The following is a 19,439-nucleotide window of genomic DNA, read 5'->3' as shown; positions in this document are numbered from 1 at the left end:
TAAACAATTCCTCTGTAGCAATGTGAAATATTCTGCTTAAGGCTTTGAAATAATAGAGGAAAAACTCAAAATAGCCCGAATAATGAATACTCAAGCTGTTAACAAGTCTAAAGCAAAGCAGTAAAAAATACACCAGCTTTATGTAATGCAAATTTCTAAACAGCTTCAGGTGTCAAAAAATGGTAACCGTCAGTTATGCCTGATAATCCAGTTTGAGAGTGCACGTGGTCCAGGGCTGATAGAGGGAAGTAACTGTATTGCCTCAGAATACCTTAATGAAAATTGCTTATTGTCACAAGTAGGCTTCAGATGAAGTTACTGTGAAAAGACCCTAGTCACCACATTCCGGCGCCTGTTTGGGGAGTCTGGTACGGGAATTGAACCTTGCTGCTGGCCTGCCTTGGTCTGCTTTAAAAGCCAGCTCTTTAGCCATGTGCTAAACCAGTCCCTCTAAGACGACCTATCCAAGCATGCCCCATTATGTAAAGTGACTATCAAAAGGCAATTACCAGCAATATTTTTGATATTAAAACTGGTTTTGAAGAATAAAATGTTTAAATGGCACAGCACTAGCAATTCAAGATTAGGGAGGACAAAATACATGTTCTCGAAATCTACTTCTGACATTTTCCTAACAACCAGAATGAGGTTGCATCTGCTACACACCTTGTTATTTACAAATTTGTAAAGCATAATGAAGATACAATGTTCATTTCGAAGGAGATGAGATCACACCCCAATTGCTTGAGCTCATTAACTCACTCGAGGGGATAATTTCATTCAATGCAATTTGTTACAGAAATAAAGTGGGAGTATGTTCAACTGTATCGTTTAAGTTGGAAAATAAATCTTAAATTTATAAACTTTTTTAAAAATCTGTTACCCTCTCTTCCTCTACGGACAGAGACACACAAACAAGCTCACACATGCACACAATGACACACACACAGTTACATGCACGCATGGACGCACACACTTTATAAAAAAATTTTAAAATCCAATTAAAGGGCAATGTAGCATGGCCAATCCACTTACCCTGCACATCTTTGGGTTCTGGGGTGAGACCCATACAGACACGGGGAGAATGTGTAAACGCCACACGTGCAGTGACGCAGGGCTAGGATCAAATCCGGGTCCTTGACGCCATGAGGCAGCAGTGCTAATCACTGCGCCAGTGTCTGCCCAAATTTAGAAACTTTTAACGGTAAGTAGAACCTTAAGATTTGATTGGTTATTCCTCCAAAATACAATCAGATAGGCACTTTTAGACGAATTTAGCCAGAAAATTCGGACTGGTTTCACCCACAAGTAAGAAAGGGAAAGAATAGGTACAGCATGCCTTCAAAGGGGAGCTCGAGATGCCACAGAGAAGGTAAAAGTGGAGGAAAAGGCCAAGAGCAGCATGTGATAGGTAACATCTACGGCAGAACAAAGAGCCTAAGACGGAGCCCGAATAACAGAAAAGGGGAGGGGAGTGCCTATGAAGGAAAAACATGTAAATTGTAAATAATAACCCTCAATCATCTCCTGTACAAATGTAAAATATGTATATAAAAAACATTGTACCTACCTGCCCTGCTACCTCAAGGGACCAATGTACATGAACACCAAGGTCTCTCTGATCCTTGGTGCTTCCCTGGGTCCTGCCGTTTATCATGCACTCCCTTGCCTTGTTTGTCCTGCTCAAGTGCATCACCTCACACTTACCCGGATTTAATTCCATTTGCCACTGATCAGCTCATCTTACCAGCCCGTATATACTCTTCACTATTTGCCACTCTTCCAATTTTTGTAACATCCACAAACTTACTGATCAACCCTCCTACATTCATGTCAAAATCATAAATGTAATCATTCTAAACCACAACAGGAAGGGTCCCAACACTGATCCCTGCGGGTCCCCACTGGACACAGGCTTCCAGTTAGAAAAACACCCCTCGACCATCACTCTCCGCTTCCTGCCACTCAGCCAATCCTGCATCTAATTTGCCAAATTTCCTTGGATCCCATTTCCTCTTATCTTCACCATCAATCTCCCATGTGGGACCTTATCAAAAGCCTTGCGGAAGTCCAACGCGTTACCCTCATCTACACACCTGGTCACCTCTTCGAAAAATTCAATCAAGTGATCAGACATGATCACCCCTTAACAAAACCATGCTGACTCTTCTTCATTAGTCCCTGTTTTTCCAACTGCAGAGTAATTCGGTCTCTCAGAATTGTTTCCAATAGTTTCCCTATCACGGAGGTTAGATTGACTGACCTGTAGTTTCCTAGTTTAGCCCTTCTTCCCTTCTTGAATAATACCACATTGGCTATCAGTCAGTCCTCCAGCAGATCATTATTTATCATTAGAGACTCCATCAAAAAAGTTATGAATTTAAAAGGAAGGAACATGGAAAATCTACAAACTGGTGATCAAACACTGCAATCGAACATGACGATCCTAGAAAATAGGTTCTGCATTCAAGTAAATTTAGACAAGTGGGTAAAATATAACTCTGAAATAGCACCTAGCCAATAGATGTTCATCTGTGCTCTATGAAAGGACAACGTAAAAAGGGACGGTGACACAAAGCAGAAAACTACAGGCCAGTTAGCTTAATATCTGTCATCGGGAACTATTAGACGTTTTTATTAAAAAAGTGGGCAGCACAGGGGTGACTGGTTAGCACTGCTGCCTCACAGTGCCAGGGACCCTGGTTCGATTCTGACCGAGAGTAACTGTATGTGTGGAGTTTGCACATTCGCCCCGTGTCTGTGTGGGTTTCCTCCGGGTGCTCCGGTTTCCTCTGATTCAAAAGATGTGCAGATTAGGTGGATTGGCCATGCTCAACTGCCCCTTCACGCCCAAAAGGTTGCGGGGTTATGGGGATAGGGCGTGGGCAGGGTGCTCTTTTGGAGGTGCAGACTCGATGTGCCGAATGGCCTCCTTCTGCACTGTAGGGATTTTATGGAAATAGGGCACTTGGATAAGCTCAAGACAATGAGGCAGTCAACATGGTTTTGTGAAAGAGAAATCATCTTTAAACAATTTTAAGGAAGTACCATGTGCTGCTGATCAAGGGGAACTGGTGGATATACTGGACTTAGATTTCCAAAAGGCATTGATAAAGTGCCACATCAAAGGTTATTGCAGAAAAATAAACGCTTGTTATAAGAGGTAACATATTGGCATGGATAAGAGATTGGCTAGCTAGAAGGAAACAAAGTAGACAAAAATGGGTCTTTTTCAGGTTGGCAAGATGTAACAAGTGTTGTGCCACAGGGGTCACTGCTGGGGACCTCAGCTGTTTACGATTTATATAAATAACTTGGATGAAGGGATTGAAGGGGCGGTTGTTAAATTTGTTGATGACATAAGATAGGAAAGTAAGTTGTCAAGAGGACACGGGAGGCTACAAAAAGATATAGATATAGATTAAGTGAGTAGGCAACGGTCTGGCAAGTGGAATATGATCAAAGAATCATAGAAAAGTTACAGCACAGGAGGAGGCCATTTGGCCTATCTTGTCCATGCCAGCCCAAGGACACCCAGGTGCCCTTTCTAATTCCACCTTCCTGTACTCGGTCCATGGCCCAGAAGCTTAGAGCACTTAAGGTGCAGATCCAGGTACATTTTTAAAAGAGTTTAGGGTCTCTACCTCCAACACCAACTCGGGCGGCGAATTTCAGACTCTCACTACCCGCTGTATAAAATTCATGTCCCCTCTACACCTTCTGCCACTTATCTTGAATCTATGTCCCCATGCTCTAAATTCTCCACCAAGGGAAACTATTTATCCTGTCTACCCTATCTCTTCCCCCTCAATTAAGTCACCCCTCAGACCTCTTTGTTCCAAGGAAAATAACCCCAACCTACCCAATTTCTCCTTGCAACTACACTTTTCTAGCCCTGCCAACATTTTCTAGCCCTGGCAATGTGGGAAAATCCAAAATTGTCCATTTTGGTAGGAAGAATAAAAAAATTATATTACCTAAATGGTCAGAGATTGCAAAGCTCTGAGGTGCAGAGGCATCTGGGTGTCCTAGTCCATGAATCTCAAAAGGCGAGCACGCAGGTAAAGCAAGTTGAGGAAAGCGAATAGAATGTAACCATTTATTGAGAGGAGAATTGAGCACAAAAGTAGGCAAGTTATGCTTCAGTTGTACAGGGCATTGAGATATCACATCTGGAGTACTGTGTACGGTATTGGCCACCTTATTAAAGGAAAGGTGTAAATGCAGTTCAGAGACGGTTTAGCAGGCTAACACCTCAAATGGGAGTGGGTTTTCTTGAGGAAAGGTTGGACAGCCGAGGCTTATATCCACTGGAGTTCAGTAGAGTAAGAGGCAACTTGATTGGGACATACAAGATCCTGGGGGGTCTTGACAGAATGGATGTGAAGAGAATATTTCCTCGTGTGAGACAATCTAGAACTAGGGGTCACCATTTAAAAATAAGGGATCGTCCATTTAAAATGGAGATAGCTTTTTTACTCAGCGTTGATTCTCTTTGGAACTCTCTTCCTGAAAAGATGGTGAATGCAGTCTTTGAATATTTTTACGGCAGAGGTGGATAGATTCTTGGTAAGCAAGGCGGTGATAGGTTATCGGGAGTAGATGGGATGCAGACTTAAGGTTACACTCAGAATAGCCATGTCGTTATTTGAAGCAGTCTCAAGGGGCTGAATGGCCTGCTCCTTGTTTATATGCATCAAAACTATAGTCCAGTACAGATTATTGTCCTTCAAACAAAGGAAAACTCACTCCATGATAATTCATATATTTACTTGAAAAACTGAGATTATTTGTCAGAAGAAGAAAGTTTTATTTCGATCGAGGTGCTTGAAATTATTAAGGAATGTGACCATAGTACATAGAAACAGGCTGTTTCTAGTGATTGATGTCTCTCATGCAAAGGCATAGATCGAAAGTAAAATGCCAGAGAAATATTTCTTTAAAACACGAGGGTCTGTGGAACGGGCTACCACAATCAGTGACTGAAACGGGCTCAATGTCAACGTTTAACAATTCGTTACGAAGGCAGTTTAAGGAAAAGGGAGTGAAGACATGCAGGAGCAAGGGATTTGGGTTCATGCTCATATGGAAACCACTAACAAAACTTGGGTTCAATTAAATTATAAAATGGAAACATGCCAGTCTAACTTTGAGTAACTTAAACCAAACCAGCAAACTATCGGGTTTAATTGCTGGGCTCTGCTGCTAGTTGATCTGCATTAAGGGAGAAGTTCTAGATAGCTACCCAGAAATCTCTGCTGGAAGAGAACGCCTGTGGAGTCTATTGGATTCACCAGTGATGACCGGTGACCATATAGCCAAATAATTTAGGAACAAACAGTACCCAAGGTCTAAAGTAGAAGAGGGGCCAAAAGTAGAAGGCAGTAAAATGTTTCAAACAAAATTAATATCCTATGATTCTTGACCTTATTTGAGGATTCGTGTTTAAATAGTTAGGAATAATATCCTTCCTAGCCTCACCATCATCTTAGGATCAAGCCAGTTTCTCTCAATCATACATGAAAGCTCTACCAAGAGTTCAGTTAACTTAGATACTGCTACGGGGTCAAATTCAACCCCAATCTGTGCTGAATTAACGGACTTCTATACCTTGGCACTGGGGTAGTAGGTTAGATCTCAGTGCCCTTGGCTGGGTCAGAAATATATGCCAGGGTTCACATGTCTGATCACTATTCAGCAATTTCTGCCATAAAGTGCAACTGTACAGGCATCAAGTGTTAGTTTGCAAATCACCTCACCTCCTCAAAGACAAAAGCCAGTCATCAGAGTTGTCTTTCGTGTGAGCTCAGGCAGCTAAGGCGAGAAAGGCGTTTAGCTCAATGAAGCACAAACTTCCCATACTTGATCTTTCCGTATCTAACTGCATTATGAATAAGCCTTTTTATTTTTCTCCCACTGATCTCCCCTGGCAGATCATTTCACACATTCACCACTCGGAGTAAAGAAGTGTTTTCAGTTTACTACTGTATGTTAATTAATATCCAAATGGCTATTTGACGGAGGTTTTTGAGGGTCACGTTGCAGCATAAGTCAATATATTTAGTTTGGGACTTCCGGTTGCGGTTATGGAGGATTAAGTCGCACTTTTGGTGGCTCCCACTCTTGTCGGACTTTAGGACCTTTCCCCCGGACTTGTTTCCGGTTATAAACGGCAAATTTAAAGGCTGAGGCAATTGGGCACTGTTGCCACGCATCGGTGTATGGAGAAAAAGGACCAGAAGTGCACGAAAGGGCAGAAGCAAGAAGTCAGTAACAAGCTATGTTGAAGCTGCAACGGGAGACAGTATGGCCGAGGGCCGGACCACTGGGGTGGCAGCGCTGCGACCAACGGACCCAGTGATGCATGCCATTCAGGATGGATTCGCCAGACAGAAGCGGGAATGCTTGGACCCGATTAAAGAATCAATTGATCGGCTAGAGAGGAGACTGGACGCCCAGGACCGGGCGATTCAGAAGGTGGAGAAGGCGCTGCTTGAACAAGAGGAGCATCAAACAGCAGTGGAGCTGGAGGTGGGGATGCTTCGGGAACAGCAGAAAAGGCTCCTGGAGAAGGTGGAGGACCTTGAGAACCATCCCGCCAGCAGAACTTAAGAATTGTCGGGCTTCTGGAGGGAGCAGATGATGGGGCAGGCGTGGCGGGTATGTTCGAAAAGCTGCTGGGGGAGGGGGCATTCCCCCGACCATTGGAGGTGGACAGGGCGTACCGGCCGCTTGCTAGGAAGCCAAAGGCGGGAGACCATCCGAGGGCAATGGTGGTGAGATTGGGGCAGCACGGTAGCATTGTGGTAGCATCCAAGAGCCGGTGCAGACTCGATGGGCCGAATGGCCTCCTTCTGCACTGTAAATTCTATGATTCTATGATTTCACAGGTTCCTGGACAAGGAATGCATTCTCCGGTGTGCCAAGCGCACGCGGAGTTGTAAATGGGATAACAGCATCCTGCGGGTGCACCAGGACCTGAGCGTGGAGGTGGCGAGGAAGAGAGCAGGCTTTCACAAAGTCACGGCTATTTTCTTTAAGCAGGTGATGTTCGGTCTGCTGTATCGGCGCGTCTTTGGGTCACGCACGAGGACCAACATCACTACTCTGAGTCGTCCGATGAGGCCCTGGATTTTGCGAAAAGAAAAGGACTGGTGGGAATCTGAGAACTCTCGGACTTAGACAACCTGTTGGCCTATATTGTGCCCTTTTTTTTTTTTTTAAAAACTGTTTTTGTGTGTGTTTTTTTTTCTTTTCTCCCCCTTGGTTTTTGGTGGGTTTTGTTTTCCCGTTTTTAAATTGGTTATGCCTTCTCGTATTGTTTTGTATCTGTTTTTTGGAGCTCTCCTTAGGGAAAAAAGGGTGGGGGTGGGATTTTTGGTGTTTTTTTAGTTCTTTTTCTCGGTAGATATCGGCAATTTCCCTTTTGTGTTTTATATTGTTTTCATTGATGTGCACTTTTGTTGGATGGAGACGTGCCTGTCTGAGTTTCGGTGGGTGGTGCTTTTGTGTTTTCTTGCTGCTGGGTGTTTGTTCGATGTGGGAATTGGTTTGCATGGGCGGGGAGAGGGGAGTGAGGGAACAATAGGTGGGAGACTTCTTGGCACCAGGGGCGGGGACCACCAAGCCAGATGGGTGAGCTAGTTCACGGAAGCACAGTGGGGGGAGGGGGTGTACATGCTTAGTTCATTAGATGGGTTGGGTTTTAGAGTAGTGTTGCTTGGGGGGTTCGGCTGGCGTGGGAGGGACTTTGATGGAAGATCACTGAGATGATGGGGGCCGCCGTGGGGCGGGCCGGAGGAGGCGCGGCGCATGGGCTGGGGGGCGGGCCCAAGAAAAGGGATGGCTGACCGGCGGTCCGTGGGGGGGGGGGGGGGGGGCACTTTGCCCCCCAACTAGGCTGGTCACCTGGAATGTTCGGGAGCTAAATGGGCCGGTAAAGAGGGCACGTGTGTTTGCACACTGGAGGGGACTGAAGGTGGACGTAGTAATGCTGCAGGAGACACACCTTAAAGTAGTGGACCAGGTCAGGTTGAGGAAAGGCTGGATTAGTCAGGTTTTCCACTCGGGGCTGGATACAAAGTCTAGAGGGGTTGCGCATCTGATTAACAAGCGGGTGGCATTTGAGGTGGGGAGAATAGTCTCGGATGTGGGAGGTCGATATATCATGGTTAGTGGCAAGCTGCAGGGGATGAAGGTAGTGCTGGTCAATGTATACGCGCCAAATTGGGATGACGGGGATATTATAAAGAGGGTGCTAGGGAAGATTCCGGACCTGGATTTGCACAGGCGGATTATGGGAGGGGATTTTAATACAGTTATTGATCCAGGCCTGGACCGGTCATGGTCGAGAACGGGCATGGTGCAGCAATGGCAAAGGAGCTGAAAGGGTTCATGGAGCAGATGGGTGTGGTGGATCAGTGGAGATTTAGGCAGCCGAGGGCCAAGGAATTTTCTTTTTACTCCCACGTACATAAGGTGTATTCCCAGACAGATTTCTTTGTCGTTGGTAGGGCCCTGTTGGCGGGGGTGGTGGACACGGAGTATTCGGCGATTACGATTTCGGATCATGCTCCGCACTGGGTGGACCTGCAGGTTAGTATGGATAGCAAGCAGCGCCTGCAGTGGAGGTTGGTTGCAGGGCTATTAGCGGACGAAGCAGTGTGCGAGAGGCTGAGGAAGTGAATGCTGAACTACCTGCAGGTAAACGATACAGGGGAGGTCTCAGCAGCGGTGGTCTGGGAAGCTCTAAAGGCAGTGGTGAGAGGAGAGCTGATCTTGATCCGGGCTCACAGGGACAGGACGGATAGGGCAGAAACAGACCAACTGGTAAAAGAGATTCTACAGGGACAGGACGGATAGGACAGAAACGGACCGACTGGTAAGAGAGATTCTACGAGTGGATAGGAGTTATGCGGAGGCTCCAGGCGCAGGGCTTTTGAGGGAACGCCGGAGGCTACAGGCGGAATTTGGTTTGTTAACCACCGGGAGGGCAGTGGAACAACTCAGAAAGGTGAAGAGGGCGATTTACGAGCACGGGGAGAAGGCCAGCAGGATGCTTGCACAGCAGCTCAGAAAGAGGGAGGCAGCGAGAGAAATAGGGAAAGTTATTGTCAGGGATGGGAACATAGTTGGGGACTCAGCGGGGGTGAGCAAGACCTTTCGGGATTTTTATAGTAGGTTGTACAGGTCGGAATCCCCTGCGGGGCCAGAGGGGATGAGGCACTTTTTGGACGGGCTGACTTTCCCGAAGGTGGATGGGGAGCTGGTAGAAGGGCTGAAGGCCCCGATCGGGCTGGAGGAGATAGTGGAGGGTCAGAAGGCCATGCAGTTGGGCAAGGCCCCGGGACCGGACGGGTACCCAGTCAAGTTCTATAAAAGGTTCTCTGTAATATTGGAGCCGGTGCTGATGAAGGTCTTTAACGAGGCTAAGGAAAGAGGGGCTCTGCCCCGGACGATGTCACAGGCCATGATCTCGCTCATTCAGAAAAGAGACAAGGACCCGGAGCTATGTGGGTCTTACAGGCCGATTTCCTTGTTGAACGTAGATGCCAAACTTCTGGCCAAAATTTTGTAGGATTGAGGACTGTGTACTGGACGTTATAGTGGAGGATCAGACTGGGTTCATTAAGGGCAGGCAGCTGGTGGCCAATGTAAGAAGGCTGCTCAACGTGATCATGATGCCCTCGGAAGGTCGAGAAGTTGAGGTGGTGGTTGCAATGGACGCGGAAAAAGCCTTTGACCGGGTCGAGTGGGATTACTTATGGGAGGTGCTGGAGCGGTTGGAAGGGGCTTTGTTGACTGGGTTAGGTTGCTGTACCGGGCTCCGCCTGCAAGTGTATGGACAAACAGGACGACTTCGAACTATTTCAGGCTGCACCGGGGGACGAGACAGGGATGCCCCCTCTCCCCACTGCTGTTTGCGCTGGCGATAGAGCCGCTGGCAATTGCTCCGAGGGCCTAAAGGGGCTGGTCCGGGGGGATGGAGCACAGGGTCTCGCTGTATGCGGTGACCTACAGCTGTACGTCTCAGACCCAATGGAGGGGATGGAAGAAATTATGGGACTTTTAGGGGAATTTGGCCGGTTTTCGGGATATAAGCCCAATATGGGGAAGATCGAGATGTTTGTGGTCCAGGTGAGAGGTCAGGAGAGGCGACTGGGGGAACTGCCGTTCAGAGTGGTAGGGGACAGTTTCAGGTACCTGGGTATCCAATTGACGAGGGATTGGGACAGGCTTCATAAATTGAACTTGGCCCAGTTGGTGGATCAGATGAAGGAGGATTTCCGGAGATGGGATGCGCTCCCGTTGTCGCTGGCGGTCAGAGTTCAATCGGTAAAAATGACGGTCCTCCCGAGATTCCTATTCGTCTTCCAATTCCTCCCCATCTTCATCCTTTATTAAGCGGATCAATAAGATTATCATGGACTTTGTGTGGGGGGAGCCAAGTCCCCGCGAGTGATGAGGGCAATGCTCGAGGGGAGTCGGGGGGGGGGGAGATGGAGGGTTGGTGCTGCCGAATTGTCAGCAGTTACTACTGGGCGGCTAACATAGCCATGGTGAGGAGGTGGATGGTGGGGGGGGGGAGCTGGCGTGGGTGCGCATGGAGGCGGCTTCTTGTAAGGGCACAAGTCTGAGGGCTTTGGTAACAGCACCTCTGCCGTTCCCGCCAGTGCAGTCTCCACCAGTCCAGTGGTAGTGGCGGTCCTGGGAGTCTGGGGGTAGTGGAGGAGACATGTGGGAGCAGAGGGGTCGTCGGTGTGGTCCCCAATCTGCGATAACCACCGGTTTGCCCCGGGGAGGATGGACGGGGGTTTCCGAATTTGGCGGAGAGCGGGGATTGAGAGAATGGGGGATTTGTTCATGGAAAGAAGCTTCCCGAATAGGAGGGCGCTGGAGGAGAAGTTTGCATTGGCTGGGGAAAATGAATTCCGATATTTACAGGTACGGGACTTTTTGCGGAAGCAGGTACCAACCTTCCCACTCTTGCCGCTAAGGGGGGTTCAGGATAGGGTGGTTTCTAGAGGATGGGTAGGGGAGGGAAGTGTCTCGGACATATATAAAGAGCTTATGGGTTCGGAGGAGTCGCAGACCGAGGAGCTGAAGCAAAAGTGGGAGGAGGAGCTGGGGGGAGAGATAGAGGAGAGCCTTTGGGCGGATGCATTGGGTAGAGTCAACGCGACCGTAACATGTGCCAGGCTCAGCCTGATCCAATTTAAGGTCGTTCACAGGGCTCACATGACAATGGCAGATTCTTTGGGGAGGAGGATAGGTGTGTGAAGTGTGCGGGGGGGGCCAGCGAACCATGTCCATATGTTCTGGGCATGTCCAAAACTGAGGGGGTTTTGGCAGGGGTTTGGCGACGTCATGTCCACGGTATTAAATACAAGGGTGGCAACGAGTCCAGAGGTGGCGATTTTTGGGGTATCGCAGGATCCGGGAATCCAGGAGAAAGAGGCGGACGTTCTGGCCTTTACTTCCCTGGTAGCCCGGAGGCGCATATTACTAGCATGGAGGGACTCAAAGCCCCCGAAATCGGCGACCTGGCTTTCGGACATGGTTGGCTTCCTCTGCCTGGAGAAAATTAAGTTTGCCATGAAAGGGTCTCTGTTAGGGTTCACCCGGAGGTGGCAACCATTCGTTAACTTCCTTGCAGAGAATTAATAGTCAGCAGAAAGGGGGGGTGGGGGGTTAGGTTCGTGTAGATTAGGGGGGTAAGCAATGGTAGGACGTGTGGGAGAGGGAGGTGGTATTTGCACTATGTTTATATGTTTTCCTTGATATGTACATTGTTGATTTTGTTGCTGTTACAATGCCAAAGAAATACCTCAATAAAATGTTTATTAAAAAATATATATATTTAGTTTGGGAGGAAGGCAAAACCATTTATTTCTGAGCATGGTCTGTCCAGACAGTGCCATGTCTGAGATTAATGTTTGCTCATTTCAACAATAACATATTCAGAAATTACTTCTAATAATCTGACTTAGGAGATCAAAATATTCAATTTGCAGCATTTCAAGGGAGTTGTTTTTGTTATATTCCTGTCAGCCATACCCCAAACCAGAAACAACACAAGACTGAGACAAGTCCAAAGGTAAGGAAGGCCAGCTGCATTCAAGTATTTCTCAGACGGTTGGTTAAAAAAATATTTAATAAAGAGAGTGGCTCTCGCATGTATAACTCTGAACAAAAAAACTAACCCAGGCTACAGCTTCAGCAGATGAAACATAGTGATATATACAAAAACCCACAGCCAAACCCCATTCAAATTTAACTCTTTTTGCACAATACTTTAAAGGGCATTTTTTATCTTTTCAAGCTTTAAGAGGAATTAGTACCCTCCATAATCCATTTTCAGACATGAATATTAGCCTAAACTACAAGAGAACAAAATAGCTCTGACTAGGTATCCATCTGCAGCTCAAAAAGTTACTGATAAACCTAAAGAACCCTTAACTAGGGGCTGGTGCGCTAAATAGCTGGCTTGTAATGCAGAACAGTGCCAGTAGCGCGTGTTCAATTCCCGTACCAGCCTCCCCGAACAGGCGCCGGAATGTGGCGACGAGGGACTTTTCACAGTAACTTCACTGAAGCCTACTTGTGACAATAAGCGATTATTATTATTAACTCTGCCACTTACTTGGTGTGTACACAGTATAATTTTATCTGTACCACTGAAGATTCAACAGGGCCAGCAGTTCCTTCTGCCAAGAAAAAAAATAAAGAGTAAGAAATAGTGCACAACAGGAAGAACACCTTTGCAACATCACACAGACCAAGGAGGCAAAAATATTGGAAATACTACAGCACAAAAACAATCCATTTAGTCCTTTAGTTTACCATTACATGAACCATCTAGTCCAATGTCAATGTCACTCTCCTATTTGTTCCCCATTCCTTTTGAAATTCTAATTCTACATAAGTGAGTCAGCAGGTGTTAACTATCAATGATGATGAAAACAAAAATGCTGGAAATCCTCAGGTCAGGCAGCATCTATGGCGAGATTAACACTGCAAATCAAGCTGACCGTTCATCAGAACTGAAACCAGTTCTCTCCACAAATGCTGCCCGACTTGTTAAGTATTCCCTGCAAGTTTTGTATTTCAGATTTCCAGAAACCATGGTAGTTTCTTTTGTATTATTGTTTATCAAGGATACTGTCCTATTTACTTTTTGAATGCACTCCATGGTCAAGTGACAGAGCATCAGGTGAATGAAGCAAACCCGGAGAACAGGTCACTTCATTAAGTCTCCCTCACCGGAGTACTGGGAGTTGTGAATTCGGAGTCATAGACGCATAATGACACAGAAGGAAGCCACTCTACAAGACACAAGTCAGGAGTGTAATGGAATACTCTCCACTTGCCTGGATGAAAGCAGCTCCAGCAACACTCAAGAAGCTCAACACCATCCAGAACAACGCAGCCAGCTTGATTGCAACCCTTCCACAAACAGTCAAACCCTCCACCACCGACGAACAGTGGCAGCCATGTGTACCATCTACAAGATGCACTGCAATAATTCGCCACGGTTTCTTCGACAACATCTTCCAAACTCACAACCGCTACCATCTAGAAGGACAAGAGCAGCAGATACCGGGGAACCCCAACACCTGGAAGTTCCCCTTCAAGTCGCACACCCAGATTTGGAAATGTATCGCCGTTCCTTCACTGATGCTGGGGCAAAGTCCTGATACTCCCTCCCCAAAAGCACTGTGGTGCACTTACACCTCAGGGATTGCAGCGGTTCAAGAAGGCAGCTCATCATCACCTTCTGAAGGGCAACTAGGGATGGGCAATAAATGCTGGCCTAACCAAAGACGCCGACATTCCATAAATAATTATTTTTTTAAACTCTGCTCAATGAGCCCTTGCCAGCTGTATGTAGAGCAATCTAGTCCGTCTAATTCCCCTGCTCGAGTTTTAAAACCTGGTTTTAAAGTATTTTCAAGTTTACAGAAGCTATGTATTTACATTTGTGCTACAGCAATCGTTAAGAAACAGTAGTAGGTTGCAAAAATATAAATGGTTTAAGACGCAACTTAACTGCTGCTAAATAAGCTGGATAAGTTTTGTGAAGAGATCTGTAATTTATCAGGGATAAAGTATATTCCAATACAAACAATAACATTTCATATGATTTCTTAAAAATCAGTGATTAGTTTTAACAGCAGCAGGAACACAGAACGTTGTTCTGATAATATATACATGTTCAGAATTGACTGATGGATGAGATTTTATCAAAAAAATACGAATCATATCTCTGTTATGTATAAATAAGTTAATTTCTCAAGCCATAATTTTAGTGACTTCATAAAGAATTGTTACTGTTTTGTTGCACTTTTACTGTGCTTTGCCTCCCGTGATGAAATCCCTAAACACAACTAAATCCTAGGTGACAATATTCCCCAATGGAGGGCAACATAAACATTGGTAAATGCACGTCAATTGGCAGAAGAGCAGCACAATAGCATCCGAGGATCATGCTGGCTAGCTGCCTGCCTCATCAGTCTGAAAACCGTATGCAATAAAGAGGACAAACTCTCGAAAATGATAAACTGTGTGGTGAAACATGCATCCAAACCCCAGCATGTATCTGGTCGCTGGTTTCCTTTCTTATATGCTAAAATATTGAACTGCGATATATGCAATTATTCTTAAAAAAAACAGCACATGCAGAGTATCCTTAATTGTTTACTGACCTGTATTTAAACTGTCACTCTCTTCCTCAACTGGTAGAACCTCGGTGTGTCTCGGGCGACACCTGCTGACATCCTGGATGCCAAAGCTGAGCACTGGGTGGGTAAGCAAAAACTCAGATATGGATACAAAATGGGCCTTTCCTTCATCCTGGTTCTGATGTAGCTCCATCACATACAACACCTGCAACAGATAAATTGCTATTACAAAAGCACAGATCCATTCAGACTAAAGCAATTTATATATTTATACAAGGGCTGAACAGGGGATATAAACCAACAAGAGATAGTGAGAATTCATCAGAGCTGAGCGGGGGCTTTAACCAGAAAGAAATAGTGAGAATTCAGAGCTGAGCAGGGGTTTTAAACCAGAAAGAGATAGTGAGAATTCAGAGCTGAGCGGGGGCTATAAACCAGAAAGAGATAGCGAGAATTCATCAGAGCTGAGCGGGGGCTATAAACCAGAAAGAGATAGCGAGAATTCATCAGAGCTGAGCGGGGGCTATAAACCAGAAAGAGATAGTGAGAATTCATCAGAGCTGAGCGGGGGGCTATAAACCAGAAAGAGATAGTGAGAATTCATCAGAGCTGAGGAGGGGTTTTAACCAGAAAGAGATAGTGAGAATTCATCAGAGCTGAGTGGGGGTTTTAACCAGAGAGTGAGAATTTCATCAGAGCTGAGCGGGGGCTATCAACCAGGATGAGAAAGCGAAAATTCACAGGAGCTGTGCAGTCCAACTATTGTATAGTATGTAACTTCAGAGTCACAAAAACTGAGGTGAGCCATCACAGGGAAGTGGTAAATGATGGCTAGTGAGTATTTCCTATTTACATTAAGAAATTGCAACTGGGGCAAGTAGAACATTTATTGAAAAAAATAATGCAAGCACAAACAAGACTCGATGCATGAAGTAGGAAATTTAATTTAAAAAAATAATTATTTAAACCGAATAAAATTGAGAGGGCAAGTTATGTGTTGCAACTGCAGTATTTGGGAGCTCATGGATGCACTCCATGCTGCAGTATTTGGGAGCTCTCTATAAGAGGGAGACCTGTAAATAAGACCTGTTTTACAAATGTTCCTGTTTTCAGTTTTTATTGTTACTATTGTTCTGCTGAGTTATTGTTAAACTTCATTATTTATTTATATAAATATGTTCCTTCTTTTAAACGATGCATTTGATTACCTTCTTTGTGGTCTCAGTTACCACTGTGACCAATGCTGGGAGCGTGTCGGAAGTACAGAAAACTAGGAAAAAGGGTGGTGGGATTGCTCTGTTAATTGAGAATAACATTAGTACAACAGTGAGATATTACCTTAGTTCTAAACATCAGGATATAGAATCAGTTGGAGCAGAGATAAGAAATAACATTGGGAAGAAGTTGGTTGTGAGAGCAGCTTTTAGGCCTCCGAACAGTAATTATGCTTTTAGGACAGAACATACAGGAACCAATAATAGGACCTAAGAAAGACATTGCAATTATCATGCGTGATTTTAATCTATATCTAGATTGAACAAATGAGATCAGCCTAGGTAGCCTGGAAAATGAATTTATTCCAGAGAATTGAAATTCGGGTTAATTTCTTGCAGCAGCATATTCTAGAACCAACCGGTGAGCAGGCTATTCTGGACTGGTACCATAATAATGGATCATAGCCCCGAATCAGGTACAGACATATTGAACTTTTAAATAAGATTTGATTGTTTTTAAAGTATGTACAAGCAAAAATTGGTTGGGATTGCAAAGTAAACCACTTGCTGGAATTCTTATATGGATTGTACTCAATCCCAAAAGAGACAATAGAACGTCACACCCTTTTTCAGACAGAGATATTTCAATGGAAGAAGTGCAATGCAGCTGAATTACAATCACCTGTAGAAGCAGATTACCATCTCAGCAGGAAACCATCTCCTGTGAGTTTATACCCCAGATATGTTTGTGCTTTGCCCCTTCCAGGAATACACAAGGGGTTAAAAATCAACTGCAGCTCTGGTGTCTGTGTGCTAGTCTGGTGTTCTAGTTCAATGTGAGGATCATAGCTGAAGAGTATCAACTAGGCATCCCTGCTGATTGCAGGTTAAAAAAATCTCTCTCCGATTCCTGGAAGTGAAGTCACCAAGGCCACAGTCAAAAAGGAAGCAGGACAACACCTTCCAGCTAACCTGCAGAACCAAGAATCTCCAAACCAACTGCAGAAGTCAGTACAACCTGAATCGTCCAACTTATTGGCCACAACAATACACCATCTATTCCTCACTGACAAGCCAAAGATTGATTTGGATATCTTTTTAACTTTTATTTTTGGACTCACTTCATTTCTAATCTGTCTTTGTGTTGCATGTTATTATTTTCTTCTTGCATTTTCGTGATGAATAAACTCACTCTTTAACTCAGGAAAGCCTAGTTAAATTGGCTCCTTTTAAAATATAAATATATTGGACTGGGAAAAGGTACTCAAGATAAAGCATCCTTTCTTAAATTAACCTTGTTGCGACCAACCAATGGGGTTGAATAAAGAAGCAGCATCAGCTCATCCCTCCTCACCCAGGAGCAGAACAATTTGGGGTATCCCGTCCAGAATCTTGAGGGCCTCACAGGGGACTGGTCATACACTTGATAGTGTGCAATGAGATAGGATTGATCAATAATCTCAGCGTAAAGAAACCTCTTCTTCTTCAGAGATCACTTGTTAACGAGTATGATTATCTGCCCAAGAAATTCTGTGTTACTGGTCATAGGCTCCAATCCTCGAGCCAAATCTTCAACCGCACACTTGGCAGGTGTTACCAGGAGCTGGGGTCAGTCCTTAGACTCTAGATTGTTGGTATTCCTTTTACAGGCTCCTTTTCCGGGTCTCCTCTTGCCACCGGGTGTTCTCGGACCATTAGACATAGGAGCAGAATCAGACCATTTGGCCCATCGAGACTGCTCTGCCATTCAATCATGGCTGACATGTTTCTCATCCCCAGTCTCCTGCCTTCTCCCTGTAACCCCTAAACCTCGTATTAATCAAGAACCTATCTATCTTGGTCTTAAAGACACTCAATGATTTGGCCTCTACGGCCTTCTGCGGCAAAGAGTTCCACAGATTCACCACCCTCTAGCTGAAGAAATTCCTTGGTCCTTGACAGAGGGTGGGTCCAGTTTCAATGGCAAAGGAACCTCAACGATTGGTGATCTCCCTACTGCTGCAGCCTTCACCTGCCATCACAGCTGTTGATACCAGACTAGTATCTTCTGCCTGATCTGCCGTTGAGGAATTATTTTCAATTGTGCTTTGTCTGGTTCCTCCCCTCTGACCTTACTGTCATGGGTGACCCCGTCAGGAGCTCAAGTCTCCTGATGACACTGCTCTTGGGATCAATGGAATGTTCAAGCCTCTCCACCACGGCAAGGTGGCAATTCAAGGAAAGGCTCAAAAAGCCTGATTAAAATATAAATAGATTTGGACTGGGAAAAGGTACTCACAAGGGAGTGGATCCTTTCTTAAATGAACCTTGTTGCGACCAACCAATGAGGTTGAATAAAGAAGTGGAACAAGCTCAGCCCTCCTCAACCAGGAGCATTACAATTTGGGAGTATCCCATCCGGAATCTTGACGACCTCGCCTGGGCACTGGTCATACAGTGTACAATGAGGTAGGATTGATTAATAATCCCATAGTAAAGGAACATCTGGGTAAGAATGATCATAACATGATTGAATTTTGCTTTAAGTTTGAAGAAAATAATTGGTCTAAGAGTGGTGTTTTAAACTTAAGTGAAGGTTTAAATCAAGGGTATGAAGACAAATCAAAGTGAACTCGGAAAATAGGTTAAGGGGATGGCAAGTAGAAAAGCAGATGTTTAAGGAGCTATTTCATAATGTTTCAATAGAGGTGGGTGAGAGTTGGGTAGGGACAGATGAAATGAGAGAGAAATAAGATGCTTCGAGGAAATTTGTAGCTCAACTCAGGGTCAAGCAGGATATCTGGAATGTTTTCAACTTGGGCAAGCAGCTGAGAAGGAGAATGTAATAAAAAGGTGAGGGTGCGGTATTCCTGATAAGGACCAAATCTTCAGTCTTACCAACAGTTTGATAGAGTAAGAGTTCTCACTCACGTCCCTGGATCATCAAAATATTTACCTAACTTTTTGGCTGGAAAAAATATGCTCTGAAAAACACTTGCAAAGAAAAAGATAACTTGAAAATATTAGGGGATTATGGCAGCAGGTGTAAAAGCTAGGGTAACAGATTCAGACAAAGACTACATCAGTGAGCACTGAGAAAAGAGTTAGTTGTGTAGTAAGCAAGGAAATGAGTAAACGGGAGGTGAATGTCACAACGCAGTCAAGCATGATTTGAGGAGGAGGAGGAGGATAAGCTGGTCAAAACTAGATGTGTGGCAACGATCGAGATGCAGCTGAGACAGACGAGCAAAGTCTCAATCCTCACGGCAAAATGTCCAAAAGTTTCTCATATCCAAATTTTAAATTCCTTAATACCATAACGAAAATGGTATACTGCTCAACATAGAGGCAGACATTTCAATATTCCAATAATTCAATTTAATATCCAACCTTGAAAAATAGTTGCAAAGTAATGACTTCTCAAAGCAGTATTTTACTTGCAAATTACAAACCATGCAAAATGAAGCCCAAATAGTTTCTCATCAAGTGATCTGTGCTTGCCCATGATAGCTGCCATTTACTATCACTTGTTAAGGTCTTTATTCAGTATATATTCATTTCCAAG

The 19,439-nt window shown here is 44.9% G+C and overlaps 1 protein-coding gene across 3 annotated transcripts in view; it reads right to left on the bottom strand.

Moving 5' to 3' along the window:
- edc4 (enhancer of mRNA decapping 4) overlaps positions 1-19,439 on the bottom strand; it is a 172,226-nt gene that overhangs the window by 116,981 nt on the left and 35,806 nt on the right. For all 3 annotated transcript variants that reach the window (XM_072518359.1, XM_072518357.1, XM_072518358.1), the window contains exons 12-13: positions 14,706-14,886; positions 12,644-12,707 (exon numbers count right to left, since the gene is read on the bottom strand). In XM_072518359.1, coding sequence (XP_072374460.1) covers positions 12,644-12,707; positions 14,706-14,886 — 245 coding nt within the window. The remainder of the gene's footprint in view (positions 1-12,643; positions 12,708-14,705; positions 14,887-19,439) is intronic.

Source organism: Scyliorhinus torazame, chromosome 10, assembly GCF_047496885.1.
Source record: "Scyliorhinus torazame isolate Kashiwa2021f chromosome 10, sScyTor2.1, whole genome shotgun sequence".
Lineage (NCBI taxonomy): Eukaryota > Metazoa > Chordata > Chondrichthyes > Carcharhiniformes > Scyliorhinidae > Scyliorhinus > Scyliorhinus torazame.
This window is presented reverse-complemented; position numbering and strand designations above follow the sequence as displayed.